Below are 14,648 nucleotides of genomic sequence, written 5' to 3'. Positions count from 1 at the left end.
CAAAGACATTAGTTCCTTTCAGAAGAAAAGTTAAACTAAATTCCTGACCACAAAAGATCACACCACCATACTCCTCTTGAGTTTTCCTTATATCAGGATGTTATCCTTGGGACTAATCAACAGTCTAAAATCACCAAGTGCTGGAGAGAATGAGCCAGGGAATATGAATCTAGAAGCATTTTACCATACTTATACTTTAGGTTTTGTGTACTTTGTTTCATTTCTTATATGTTTTCTACCTGAAAAATATTTGGGTGCTACAATCTCCTGCTTCCTCTTTTAGTTGTATCCCTTCTCCATACACATGGACCGGAGGTTCCCAAACTCTGGCATGCCTCAGAATTATCAGAAACACTTGGAGTGGAGGTTGCTAGGCTACCTCCAGAGTTTCTTATCCAGTAGGTTATGAACAGAAGTCTGGGATTTGCATTTCTAACAGATTCCCAGGCAGTGGAGATGCTACAGGTCAGAGATCACACTTTGATGACCATTGCTCTGGACTAATGATACCTGCAGCTTCCCAAACATGTCCTGTTTTCCTCCTGACCTTGCCTTTGCGTAAAACACACTCTCCAGCCTTATCTTCTTTGTCACTTAAGGTGGTCCTAAAGATTTAGCTCACATACCACCTCCTCTGGAAGACTCCTTTAGGCCCTCTTCCAAACGTAAAAAAAAAAGATAAATATGATCTCTGTTCCCTAAAAGCGGAATCCAATGTGGAAAACAGACATCTAATAGAAAATAATGATAAAGACAAGTCCACAGCACAGAATCTTTATCATTATTTTCTATTAGATGTCTGTTTTCCACACTGGATTCCACTTTTAGGGAACAGAGATTGTATTTATATTTTTTAAATTTAATTTTTATTTTACATTGGAGTATGGTTGATTTACAGTGTTATGTTAGTTTCAGGTATACAGCAAAGTAAAACAGTTATACAGATACGTATATCCTTTCCTTTTCTGATTTTCCCATAAGTCACTACAGAGTAATAAGTATTTTTACTTGTACTATACAGTAGGTCATTGTTACTCATCCATTCTATATATCGTAGTGTGTATACGTGAATCCCAACCTCCCATTTTATACCCTACCTACCCACAGTGTTTCCACTGATAACTATAAATTTGGTTTTGAAGTCTGTGAGTCTGTTTATATTTTGTAAATTGTTTCATATCATTTTATTAGATTATACTTACTAGTGATCTCATATAATATTTGTCTTTCTCTGTCTGATTTACTTCACTTACGATAATTTCTAAATCCATCCATGTTGCTGATAATGGCATTATTTCATTCTTTATGGCTGAGTAATATTTTGTTGTGTGTATGTGCCACATCTTTTTTACCTATTCCTCTGTTGATGGACATTTAGCTATTAGTGCTACAATGAACATTGGGGTGCATGTATATTTTCAAATTGTGATTTTCTCTGGATATATGCCCAAGAGTGGGATCATTGAGTCATACATGGTTCTATATTTAGCTTTTTAAAGAAATCTCCATCATGTTCTCCATAGTTGTTGTACCAATCTATAGTCATATGAACAGTTTAAGAGGGTTCCCCTTTCTCCACATCCTCTCCAGCATTTATTGTTTGTAAACTTTTTGATTATGGCCATTCTGACTGGTGTGAGGTAATACTTCATTGTTGCTTTGATTTACCTTTCTGTAATAATTAGCAATATTTAGCATCTTTTCTTATGCCTATTGGCCATCATATGTTATTATTTGGAGAAATGTTTATTTAGATCTTCTGCCCATTTCTCTTGTCTTTTTTGTCTTTTTAGGGCTGCACGCATGGCATATGGAGGTTCCAAGGCTAGGTGTCTAATCGGAGCTGTAGCGGCTAGCCTACACCACAGCCATAGCAATGCCAGATCCGAGCTGTGTCTGCACCCTACACTGCAGCTTATGGCAACGCCAGATCCTTAACCCACTGAGCAAGGCCAGGGATCAAACCCGCAACCTCATGGTTCCTAGTTGGATTTGTTTCCACTGAGCCATGATGGGAACTCCTTTTGCCCATTTTTTGATTGGGTTGTTTGTTTGTTTTTTCGATGTTGAGTTGCATGAGTTGTTTCTATATTTTGGAGAATAATCCCTTGTCAGTCAATTCATTTGCAAATATTTTCTCCCATTCTGTGAGCTGTCTTTTCATTTGTTTATGATTTTCTTTACTGTGCAAATGCTTATAAGTTTGATTAGGTCCCATTTGTTTATTTTTGTTTCTATTTTCATTACTCCAGGAGGTAGATCATAGAGATATTGCTGAAATTTATGTCAAAGACTATTCTGCCTATGTTTTCCTCAAAGAGTTTTATGGTATCTGGACTTATATTTAGATCTTCCATCATTTTGAGTTTATTTCTGTATATGGTATTAGAGAGTATTCTAATTTTATCCTTTTACATGTAGCTGTCCTGTTTACCCAGCACCACTATTGAAGAGACTTTCTTTTCTCCATTGTATATTCTTGCCTCCTTTGTGGTAGATTAATTGACCACAGGTGCTTGGGATTATTTCTGGGCTTTCTACCCTGTTCCATTGATCTATATTTCTGGTTTTGTGCCAGTACCATGTTGTCTTGATGACTGTAGCTTTGTAGTATAGTATGAAGTAAGTTAAGAATCCTGATTCCTCCAGTTCTGTTTTTCTTTCTCAGGATTGCTTTGCCTATTTGGGGTCTTTTGTGTTTCCATACAAATTAAAACTTTTTTTTCCAGTTCCATGAAGTATGCCATTGGTAATTTGATAGGGATTACATTGAATCTATAGATTGCCTTGAGTAGTATAGTCATTTTGACAATATTGATTCTTCCAATCTGGGAGCGTGGTATATTTTTCCATCTGTTTGTATCATCTCTGATATCTTATATCAGTGTCTTGTAGCTTTCAGAATATAGGTCTTTTGACTCTTTAGATAGTTTTATTTCTGGATGATTTATTCTTTCTGATGCAATGGTAAATGGAATTATTTCCTTAATTTTTCTTTCTGATTTTTCATTGTTAGTGAATAGGAATGAAAGATATTTCTGTGCATTAATTTTGTATCCTGCAACTTTACTGATTTCATTGATAACCTCTAGCGGTATTTTGATAGCATCTTTGGGATTTTCTGTGTATAGTATTATGTCATCTGCAAACCAATAATTTTTCTTCTTTTCCAATTTGGATTTGCTTTGTTTGCTTTTTTCTCTGATTACCATGGCTAGGACTTCCAAACCCATGTTGAATAGAGGTAGCAAGAGTGGACATCCTTGTCTTATTCCTGATGTTATAGGAAATGCTTTAAGCTTTTCACTGTTGAGTATGATGTTAACTGTGTGTTTGTCATATATGGCCTTTATTATGTTGAGGTATGTTCCCTCTATGCCCAATTTCTAGAGAACTTTATCCCAGGTGGGTGTTGAATTTGGTCAAAAGGTTTTCTGCATCTTTTGAGATTATCATAATCACACAGATTGATTTGCAGATATTGAAGAATCCTTGCATTCCTGGGATAAATACCACTTGATCATGGTGTATGATCCTTTTAATGCATTGTTGGGTTTTGTATGCTAGTATTTTGTTGAGGATTTTTGCATCTGTGTTCATCAGTGATGTTGGCCTGATTTGTTCTTTTTTTATGTGCTGTCTTTGTCTGGTTTTGATATTAGGATGATGGTGGCCTCATAGAATGAGTTTGGAGTGTTCCTTCCTCTGCAATTTTTTGAGTTTCAGAAGAATGTGTGTTAAATCTTTTCTAAATGTTTGATAGAATTCTCCTGTTTCTGCTGAGGCACAGCAGGTTAAGAATTCAACTGCATCCAGTGACTCAGGTCACCCCAGAGGCATGGGTTTGATCCCAAGCCCAGCTTAGTGGGTTAAAGGATCCAGAATTGCCACAGCTGTGGTGTAGTTCCCAGCTGTGGCTTGGATTCAGTCCCTGGCCTAGGACCTTTCATATGCCATGAGTGAGGCCATACAATTAAAAAATTAAAAAGGAGTTCCTGCTGTGTTGCAGTGGGTTAAGAATCTGACTACAGAGGCTTGGGTTGCTGCAGAGGTGTGGGTTTGAACCCTGGCCCAACACAGTGGGTCGAAAGATCCAGCATTTCTGCAGCTGCATGAAGGTCACACCTGCAGCTCAGATTCGATCCCTGGCCCAAGAACTTTTATATCAGTGGGTGTGGCCATTAAAAAACCAAAAAACACAGAGAGAGAGAAAAAAAATCCATCTTGTCCTGGACTTTCATTTGTTGGGAGTTTTTAAAACATAGTTTTAATTTTAATACTTGTGATTTGTCTGTTCATATTTTCTATTTCTTCCATGGTCAGTCTTGGAAGATTGTACCTTTCTAAGAATTTGTCCATTTCTTTTAGGTTGTCCCTTTTATTGGCATATAGTTCCTTGTGGTAGTATCTTATGATCCTTTGTATTTCTGTGGTGTCCATTGTAACTTCTCCTTTCTAATTTCTAATTTTATTGATTTGAGCCCTCTCACTTTTTTTCTTGATGAGTCTGCCTAAAGGTTTATGAATTTTGTTTATCTTTTGAAAGAATTAACTTTTACTTTCATTGATATTTTCTATTGTTTTCTTTGTTTCTATTTCATTTATTTATGCTCTGATATTTATGATCTTAATTTTTTTCCTTCTACTAACTTTAGGTTTTGTTTGTTCTTCTTTTCCTAGTTGCTTTAGGTGTAAGACTAAGCCATTTGTTTATTTTAGGTTTTTCTTGTTTCCTGAGGTGAGATTCTGTTGCTATCACCTTCTGTCTTAAAATTGCTTTTGCTGCATCCCAAAGGTTTTTGATACAAATGGGGTGTTAAAGTTCCCCACTATTATTTCTCCTTTTATGGCTGTTAGCATATACCTTATATATTGAAGTGCTTGTGTTGGGTGCCTATGTATTTACAATTATTATATCTTCTTTTTACATTGATCCTTTGATCACAGGGTAGTGTCCTTCTTTGTCTCTTGCAACAGTCTTTATTTTAAAGTCTATTTTGTCTGATATGAGTATTGCTATTCCAGCCTTCTTTTGATTTCCATTTGCATGGAATAACTTTTTCCACCCCTTCACTTTTAGTCTGTATGTGTCTCTAGATCTGAAGTGGTTATCTTGTATATAACATATAATGAGCCTTGTTTTTGTATGCATTCAGCCAGTCTCTGTATTTTGGTTGGAGCATTTAATCCATTTACATTTAAGGTAATCATTGATAGGTATGTTCTTATTGCTATTTTGTTAATTCTTCTGAATTTATTTTTGTAGATCTTTTTTTCCCCTTTCTCTTTTGTTTCTAATCTTGAGGTTTGATGACTATCTTCAGTGTTTATAGGTATTCCTTTTTTTGTGTGTGTTGTGTGTCTATTGTAGAGTTTTGCTTTGTGATTCCTACGAGGTTTTGATATATGCTATTGTTTCAAGTTGCTGGTCCCTTAATTTTCAATGCCTTTCCATATTTCATTTGTGCGCTCCTCTTCTCATAATTGCTTGTTTTGATACCACAGTTTTGTGTGGATAATTTCCTACCTTTACTATATGTTTGCCTTTACCAGTGACCTTACCCATTCATAATTTTCTTGTTTCTATTTGTGATCTTTTCTTTTCCACTTAGAGAAGTTCCTTTAGCATTTGCTATAAAGCTGATTTGGTGGTGCTGAATTCTCTTAGATTTTGCTTGTCTGTAAAGCTTTTGATTTCTCCATCAAATTGAATTAGAGTCTTGCTGGGTAGAGTATTATTGTTTGTAGGTTTCATCGCTTTAAATATATTTTGCCTCTCCTTTCTGGTGTATAGAATTTCTGCTGAAAAATCATCTGATAACATTTGTTGCTTTTAATATTTTTCTTTGTCTTTATTTTTTGTCAGTTTTATTAATATGTGTCGCAGGTTGTTCCTCCATGTGTTTATCCTGTATGGGACTCACTGTACTTCCTGGACTTAAGTGAGTCTTTCCTTCCCCATGCTAGGGAAGTTCTCAGCTATCATTTTTTCAAATATTTTCTCAGGCACTTTCTCTCTTCTTCTCAAACTCTTATAATGCAAATGTTGATGTATTTAAAGTTGTCCCAGAGTTCTATTAGACTGTCCTCATTTCTTTTCATTTTTTTCTTCATTCTTTTCTGCATCAGTGATTTCCATCAGTCTGTCTTCTACCTAATTTATTTATTCTTTTGCCTCATTTATTCTCCTATTGATTCCTTCTAGTATATTTTTTTCTTTTAGTTATTGTATTGTTCATCTTTGTTTATTTTTTCTTTAAATCTCTCCTCTTCATTAAACATTTCTTGTATCTTCTTGGTCTGTTCCTCCATTCTTCTTCTGAGATCTTGGGTCATTATTGTCATCACTCTGAATTCTTTTTCAGGTAGTTTACCTATCTCCACTTCTCTTGGTTGTCCTTCTAGGGTTTCATCTTGTTCCTTTATCTGGAACATATTTCTCTGCCATCTCATTTTGTCTAATTTTCTGTATTTGTGGTCTTCTTTCTGAAGGCTGCACAATTGTAATTCTTCTTTCTTCTGGTGTCTTTCTCTCTGGTGGGCAAGTTTGGTCCAAGGGCTTGTGCAGGCTTCCTGGTGGGAGGGTCTGGTGTCTGCCATTGGTGAATGGAGCTGGATTATGTCCCTCTAGTGAGCAAGGCCATATTAAGGGGTGTATTTAGAGGCAGTTGTGGGCTCAGCAACTTTAGGCAGCATATCTGCTGATGGGTTGGTTTTGTTCCCACTCTGTTCATTGTTTGCCCTGAGGCTTCCCAGCATTGGGGCCTGAAGACTCTTGGGTGGGACCTGATCTTGGTGCCAAAATGGTAAAAGGTCATGCCAGTATTCCCTGGGACCTCCACTGTCAGTGTCTTTGACCTCACAGCAAGCCACAGCTGACTTCTGTTTCTCCAAGTGAAAGTCCTGCAGGGAGGTCTGGCCCAGATTCTTATGGAATCACTGCTTTGTCCTGGGTCCAGTATACCTGAAACCTGTGTCCTCCAAGAATGGACTCTCTATTCCCCCAGTCCTGTGGAGCTCCTGTGCTCAACCCTGCTGGCCTTCAATGCCAAATGCTCTGAGTGCTCCTCCTCATGTTGCTAGACATCCAGGCTAGGGTGCTTCATGTGGAGCTCAGGACACTCACTCCTATGGGAGAACTGCAATTTTAATTATTTTCCTTTGTTGGTTGACCAACTCGTGTGTATAGGATTGGATTATATCATGAAAGTGCCCCTCCTACCCTCTCACCGTGGCTTCATATTTGTCTTTGGATGTAGAATATCTTTTTTTGGGATAGGTTCCGGTGTTTTGCAGTGATTATTAAGTAGTTAGTTGCGATTTTTGTGTTTTTGTGAGATGAAGTGAGCTCAAGTCCTTCTACTTTGCCATCTTGTCTCCTCCTCCACTCAGAGCAGCATTGTTTTAGATGTTAAATTAAATGTTTAAATAAAGGGCTCCTCTGTAAACTTGTTAACTGTTGTTAAGGTCTCTTCCCACTCTGACATCCTAAAATTCCATTATTTTATGGCAGATGATCCAGCACTAAGGCTGAGCTCAGCCAGCAATTTCCTATTTTTGGTTACAGGATCAGTACCAACTGCCTCTGAGCTGTATTTTATTTATCCTTGTTTACCAATGTCCACTAATATGATTCATCATGACTAACATGTAGCCGGGGCTCAATAAAGCTTTGTTGAATGAATGTACTCTACTCACCATAGTCTTATTTTCCTTAATAAAAGGGTGTGAAGCTCAGAAGTGGGGACCTGAATGTAACCGTGTGTGCACGGCTTGCATGAACAATGGGATCTGCCATGAAGATACTGGAGAATGCATTTGCCCTCCTGGGTTTATGGGGCGAACATGTGAGAAGGGTAAGTCAAGAGTACTTGATGAATAACTTGTGGATTAAAAGAACCATAGTTGCTGGATCTAGAATTTTAGATCTGGACACAGTTGAGAATGGCTTCTGTGAAGCTGTTTGGTACTTTGGTGTGAGTTTTTTAAAAGTGCCCTGTTGGAGAATTCCCACTGTGGTGCAGTGGGCTAACAACTTGACTGCAGCAACTGGGATTGTTGCAAAGGTGCAGGTTCAATCCCTGGCCTGGTTTAGTGGGTTAAAGGATCTGACATTGCCACAGCTGTGGCATAGGTCACATCTGTGGCTTAAATTCAATCCCTAGTCCAGGAACTTCTATATGTTGTGGGTGCAGCCATAAAAAAAAGTGCCCTTTCTTAAATACTCTTTATTGTCAACTGGAAAGTTGTTATAAGTATACAAATATATAGCATCTATGATGTAAATGTCACTCCCTAGCTGTACACAACCCCCATAACTGGGGGTTATGACTCTGATATCCTCTCTGTGAAGCAGTTTCATTATCTGCAAAATGGGTCATAAGGGTGCCAAACTGAGATTGGATTATCTTCCATCGTCACTGGTCTAAGAGAAATGCTTTAAAAGAAGATGCATTTCAAAAGGTTGCATATTTGATCCTGAATCCTCTTTTTCTCACCCTAAAGCTTGTGAACTGCATACATTTGGCAGAACTTGTAAAGAAAGATGTAGTGGACCAGAGGGATGCAAGTCCTACGTGTTCTGTCTCCCAGACCCCTATGGGTGTTCCTGTGCTACAGGCTGGAAAGGTCTGCAGTGCAATGAAGGTATGCACCAGTGCCTCCCTTGAAGAGAAGATGTTCTATCAGGCATTCCAAGGAGATCTGGAAATAAGAGTCTAAGACTTACCTGGACTGCTCAGTCAACTCTCTATTGCTGAGCTAAAGGATTTTGATATTTTTATCCAAAGTTAACTATGCGTTTTCCATGTCTGGCACCATTGGGATCTGTGATGGGATCCTGGCAACTTGATAACAATGCTCTAGGGCAGAGCATTTCAGTAGCAGTATAAATAAGTCACATACATAATTTAAAAATTTCTAATTGTCACACTGGAGAGTTAAAAGATGTGGGTGAAATAATTTAATTACTTCAGTTAACCAAGTATATAGAAACTATTATCCTTTCAACATGTAATCAATAGAAAAAAGTATTAATGAAATGTGTTACATGCCTTTTTTTCATACTAGGTCTTTGATATCTCAATTTGGACCAGCTAGATTTTAAGTGCTCTGTAGCCATCCATGGCTAGCAGCTACTATACTGGAAGGCACAACTCTAGGGGTTTAGAGTAAGAGGACAAAGAGGAGAATTAAACAAAAGTAAGCTTTGGCTACCTGTAAAACCTCACTCAGTTCCATCTAAATGCTGTATCTGGCCCCATGGAACACTGAAGGAGCTACAGAAGTGAAGGAATCCCACATGGTGTCAGAAATGTACCCCTTAAAATAAAAGGTGAATCTGATTAGGAGCAGATCCAGGTACTCTTTAAAAAAAAAATTAAAGGAGTCCCTGTCGTGGCTCATTGGAAACAAATCTGGCTAGTATCCATGAGGATGCAGGTTCAATCCCTGGCCTCGCTCAGTGGGTTAAGGATCTGGTGTGGCTGTGAGCTGTGGTGTAGGTCACAGATATGGCTTGGATCTGGTGTTGCTGTGGTATAGGCCAATGGCTACAGCTCTGATTTGACTCCTAGCCTGGGACTCTCCATATGCCAAGAGTGTGGTGCTAAAAAGACAAAAAAAAAAAAAAAAAGACAAAAAAATTACAAAGTCATATGCAAACTTAAAAAAAAAAATGTATAGATGTGAACACTTTGCTAGAGCCCAGAAGGGAGGCACGAATGTGAGGAGGCTAAAACATAAACTTCATCAGCTTCACAGTGAATATGTCTCTAGATCCAATTTACAGGGTTATCTTTATTAATTTATCCCAGCTCATGCCTGGCTCAAGAAATCACCAAAACTTTGTGAATTGAAATATTTTAGTGTCCTCACAGACTCCTTTCTTGGACCTCCAATTACATATATGTTAGACCCTTTGATATTGTCTCTTAGGCCTGTGAGGCTCTAATCATTTTTTCCTTATCTCTGCTCTTCAGACTGGATATCTATTGATGTAGCTTTAAGTTCATTCATTCTTCTGTCCTCTACATTCTCTTGCTAAGTCCACGCAGTGCTGTCTTTATTTCAAAAATTGTATTTTTCACTTCTGGAATATCTTTTTGATTATTTTTTATAGTTTAAATTTCTCTGCTGAGGTTTCTCATTATTTAATTTGTTGTGAGCATATTTTCCTTTATTACTGAGCATAGTTATTACAGTTACTATTTCCAACATCTGGGTCTTCAAGCTTGGTCTTTGTTGATTTTCTTTTCTCTTGAGAATGGGTCAGAATTTTTCATTTCTTCTTGGGTTTATTGAATTTTGGACATTGCAAATGTTACACTGAGTAGACTCTGGAGTATGATACATACCTTTGAGAAGCATTTATTTTGTTTTGTTATGTCCTATCAGGTAATCAGTTTGGTATGACTCAAACTGCAAACTGACTCTTAGGTATTAACTCAAACTCAGTTCATTCCTTTTGTCCTTGACTGGGTAAGTCTGCACTTAAGATGTGTGGCTCAGGGGCCAGCCAAAGATTTGGGACTTCCTCTTTATGGCTTTCCCTTTCTAGATTTTCCCTCTCACTTTCCAGTGCCTGCAATTGCCCTGATTCTGTCCTCAAGTTCTTTGGGTCAGTAAGACTAGAGATTTTCTTTGGAGTTTTAGTTTCCCCACATAGTGGCAATTGTACTAGCTGTTAGATTAAAAGCTGAAAAGTAGGGAGAACATCATTCCTACATTAAATTTAAATTCCCCTCAAAACTTGCCTGTTTACCCCTGAACCCACCCTGTACCACTCATCAGTGCTTTTAGGTAGTTGCTTCTTAAATAGAGTTGTTGTTTTTGAGAAGGGTGGTTTGGTAGGAGCCTTTTCAACTCTCCTGGAAACAGTATTGCTCAACCCTTTAACTTCCTGGTAATTCAGATAATGCAAATAAATCACCCACTACCTTTTATGAATCAACGAAGTTAATAGCTTGGAAAGAAAACTAAAACTATAGGCTTCAGCTATAGCCTGAGTTTTCATCCTTTCCCTAGATTAACACTGGTTTTTTGATGCCTTCGTTTACAGCATGCCAGCCTGGTTATTATGGGCCAGACTGTAAGCTTAGGTGCAGGTGCACCAATGGGGAGATGTGTGATCGGTTCCAGGGATGCCTCTGCTCTCCAGGACGCCAAGGGCTCCAGTGTGAGAAAGAAGGTAAAGCAAGGTAACACTGTAGTCAGGGCCATGTTCAGCTTTGCTGGCATTATTCTTGCCCCAGTAGCCCAAGATTCTCAAACTCTTTCTGTTTCTGTCCAGAAGTAGGGAAGAGTATAGCACATGTTCTAAAGGACAGCTTTCTGATTCTTTTCTATGGCCTTTCCACTAGAAATAAACGATATGCTCTTTGTAGCATATCAAGTGATAATTGGCCAACTGAGGGCTCTGCCTACGTTTTCTGCTCCCTTCTGTAGGACCAGCCTTTTCCCTGGATAGGCACAAGAGGGAAAGAATTACTTTGTAGGAATTTGGATAAAAGATTTTTTTTTCAAAAAATAAAAAAGAAAAAATAATCTTAAACAAAATTTTAAATAATTCTGGTTTAGAATTACCATAGAGCAGAGGTCAGCAAACTCTGACCCACAGTCCAAATCAAGCCTACTTAAAAAAATAAAACCAGTTTTATTGAGATATAATTTTATATCATGAGGTTCATCCCTTTAAAAAGTACAGTTCAATGCTTTATAGAGTTGTGCAACCATTAACACAATATAATTTCAGAATATTTTCATCTTACCAAAAGAAATTGTGTGTCTATTAGCACTCATTCTTCACTCTTCTCAGCCCTTGGCAACCATTAATTTACTTTATATGTGTACAAATTTAATTATTCTTGACATTTCATATTCTATAAATGGGATCATAAAATACAGTAGTCTTTTGTGACTGTATTTTTTTTTACTTACCATACCATTTTTGAGGTTTATTTATATTATAGCACATATCATTACCCACCTCATTCCTTTTTATTGCCTCACAATCTGTTGTCACAAAAAAATTTGTTGGAACTGAGCCATGCCCATTTGTTTACAATGTATCATGTAGGGCTGCTCTAACTCTGTGACAACAGGGTTGAATAGTTAACACAGAGAACACAGGGCTTACAAAGCTGAAAATATTTATCATCTACAGTCCTGTAAAGAGAGTTCACTGACCCCTGCCCTAGAATATATATTTTTTTTCTGAGATGAATCCTTTATTTTATTTTATTTTATTTTTTTAAATTTTATTTTCCCACTGTACAGCAAGGGGATCAAGTTATATACATTAAGAAGCAAATTTTCAAAACTTAAAAATAAAAAGCATATATTACATTTTCAATCAAATATAAATAATGTACATCCAGTGAAATCTACAGTAAGAATAGTAAGACATTTATAGTTTTTCTCTGTGAGTTCTAAAAATCAAAACAAAATGGTGGGAAATGCCAAAACTTGTTTTCTCAAAGGCTTTAGCTTGTCAGCTTTATACTTTCTCTTCTTCCCCGGTGTTTGGACTTTGTTACAGGGAGGGAATCTGGGAGGACTTAGGAAGGAAGGAAATGCTGTGCAGCTACCAGAGGATGGATTGAAAATGGGCAAAGGACAAGTTTAATGATTTGAATTTATTGCTCCACCTCCTTTCTCTTCAAAGGCTGATTTATAAAAGGTGTGAGAATCTCAGACTCAGACCCAGGCGCCAGGCTTTCAGGGAGCAGTCCCCTTTCCCTCACACCCTTTTCCACCCATACATCCACCTTTACCTCCATCCAACTGCAGAAAATATAGGGGGATAATGAAGGAAAGACATGGTGTTAAACACTTTGAACTCCAATGCCAATAACTATGTGGCTGAGCAATTTGGCATATTTTCTAATCACAATCTCTCCAAGTCTGCAGATATATCAAGAAATTACCTTTGTGGTTATTAGACCTCTTTCCCTCCTACTCCATACACTTTACCTGTTTCATGTTAGGCCTGGGAAATAGGATATCAATAAAAAATATCTATATTGATTTGTTTGCCTTGACTGTCTCTTCCTACCACTGATATGGAACAGCACATAAGTGACTGCTGTTCTTTTTTGCTGGAAAGAACTAAGCAATTTCCCCAATGTTTCCCTTAAATGCTTTAAGTGCATCTCTACCTCCTATCTTTTTTACTAAGTGTTGGGCTGTTTTCAATCATGTCCAACATTTAGTAACAAATGATCTGAAATTCTCTATGACCCTACAGTTTGGAGTAAATTTGTTGTATTTCAGGATTATTCATTCTTTTATTTTTGTCTTTTTGTCTTTTTTTAGGGCTGCACTTGCAGCTATGGAGGTTCCCAGGCTAGTGGTCCATTTGGAGCTTCCAGCCTATGCTACATCCATAGCAATGTGGAATCAGAGTCACGTCTGCGACCTATACCACAGCTCATGGCAATGCCAGATCCTTAACCCACTGAGCAAGGCCAGGGATTGAGCCAATGTCCTCATGGATGCTAGTCGGGTTCGTTAACTGCTGAGCCACGATGGGAACTCCAGGATTATTCATTCTTTACTATGTATATATTACTATGCATAGTAAGGAATCCTGATACCTTAGTTGATATCACAGACATTCTTTTTCTCTCCATATTGGCAGCAACATTTTAAATTTTGCTGTTGACTAGAAATTAACTTGGTGGAGTTTTATTCCATCTTCCTTCTTGGATGGAAATGTGGATGTAATGAATTGTCTGCCATTTGCAGACTTTCTAATTGATAAGACATCTCTCAGATATCAAAACTGATGATCATACTGTTGATCAGTAGTATCAGAGACTTGCAGAATAGAAAGAAATAATTTCGTGCTTTTTTTTTTTAAATTCTCTTAAAAAATCAAGAGCAGAACCTAACAGCAAGATCTGCAGAGATGTGGTAGTGATGCTCATTCCAACATTGAGACCTATCTTCTAGGTTTACTGAAAAAGTGCATCATTATGGCAAAGTGTGAATTCTGGATTCATAAAGATATGACCTTGAACCTGGACTCCTAGCCTCAGTCTCCTCATCTATAACATGGGAACCACATTAGCACCCACCCCAAAAGTTTACTATGTGATGATAAAACAATATAGTATTTGCTAAGTTCTTGTCCAGTGCATGACTTGCTAAATTACTTGTTTTTATATTGTGTTAAAGATTAGACCTCACAGTGCTGTTTCTTTCATTCAGGCATTCCAAGGATGACTCCAAAGATAGAGGATTTGCCAGATCACATAGAAGTAAACAGTGGTAAATTTAACCCCATCTGCAAAGCATCTGGCTGGCCACTACCTGCTAATGAAGAAATGACCCTGGTTAAGCCAGATGGGACAGTGCTCCATGTAAGAGTTATTCTTAATCTTCCCTTCTGACAGCACTAAATGATTTTGATATAGTAGTTACCCTACTAAAACCTAGATTCCATTCAAGACTTGCATTCTACTAGGCTAGGGTGTTGTTAGCTTTGACAAAAAGAAGAGGAAAATTCAGCATAATCCATTTGACTCTAGGCAGACAGAAAACCCACATCTCCAATTCGGAAACTATGATCCACAGAAGCCCTTAGGTCTGGACACATAGCTTGGGTCTCTCTGCCTCTGCACTTTGTCATCATTGCCGGTGGCCAC

At 37.7% G+C, this 14,648-nt stretch overlaps 1 protein-coding gene across 7 annotated transcripts in view; it reads left to right on the top strand.

The window, feature by feature from the left end:
* Nucleotides 1-14,648, top strand: part of TEK (TEK receptor tyrosine kinase) — a 114,118-nt gene that overhangs the window by 53,824 nt on the left and 45,646 nt on the right. For 4 of the 7 annotated variants that reach the window (XM_021062678.1, XM_021062669.1, XM_021062658.1 and 1 more), the window contains exons 5-8: nucleotides 7,725-7,856; nucleotides 8,506-8,646; nucleotides 11,060-11,188; nucleotides 14,212-14,363. In XM_021062678.1, the coding sequence (XP_020918337.1) occupies nucleotides 7,725-7,856; nucleotides 8,506-8,646; nucleotides 11,060-11,188; nucleotides 14,212-14,363 (554 nt within the window). The remainder of the gene's footprint in view (nucleotides 1-7,724; nucleotides 7,857-8,505; nucleotides 8,647-11,059; nucleotides 11,189-14,211; nucleotides 14,364-14,648) is intronic. The other 3 variants (XM_021062688.1, XM_013993491.2, XM_021062680.1) reach the window with 1 other exon arrangement.

Source organism: Sus scrofa, chromosome 1 (genome assembly GCF_000003025.6).
Source record: "Sus scrofa isolate TJ Tabasco breed Duroc chromosome 1, Sscrofa11.1, whole genome shotgun sequence".
Classification (NCBI taxonomy): domain Eukaryota; kingdom Metazoa; phylum Chordata; class Mammalia; order Artiodactyla; family Suidae; genus Sus; species Sus scrofa.
The sequence above is the reverse complement of the archived record's forward strand: the minus strand, read 5'-3'. Positions and strand labels throughout refer to the sequence as shown.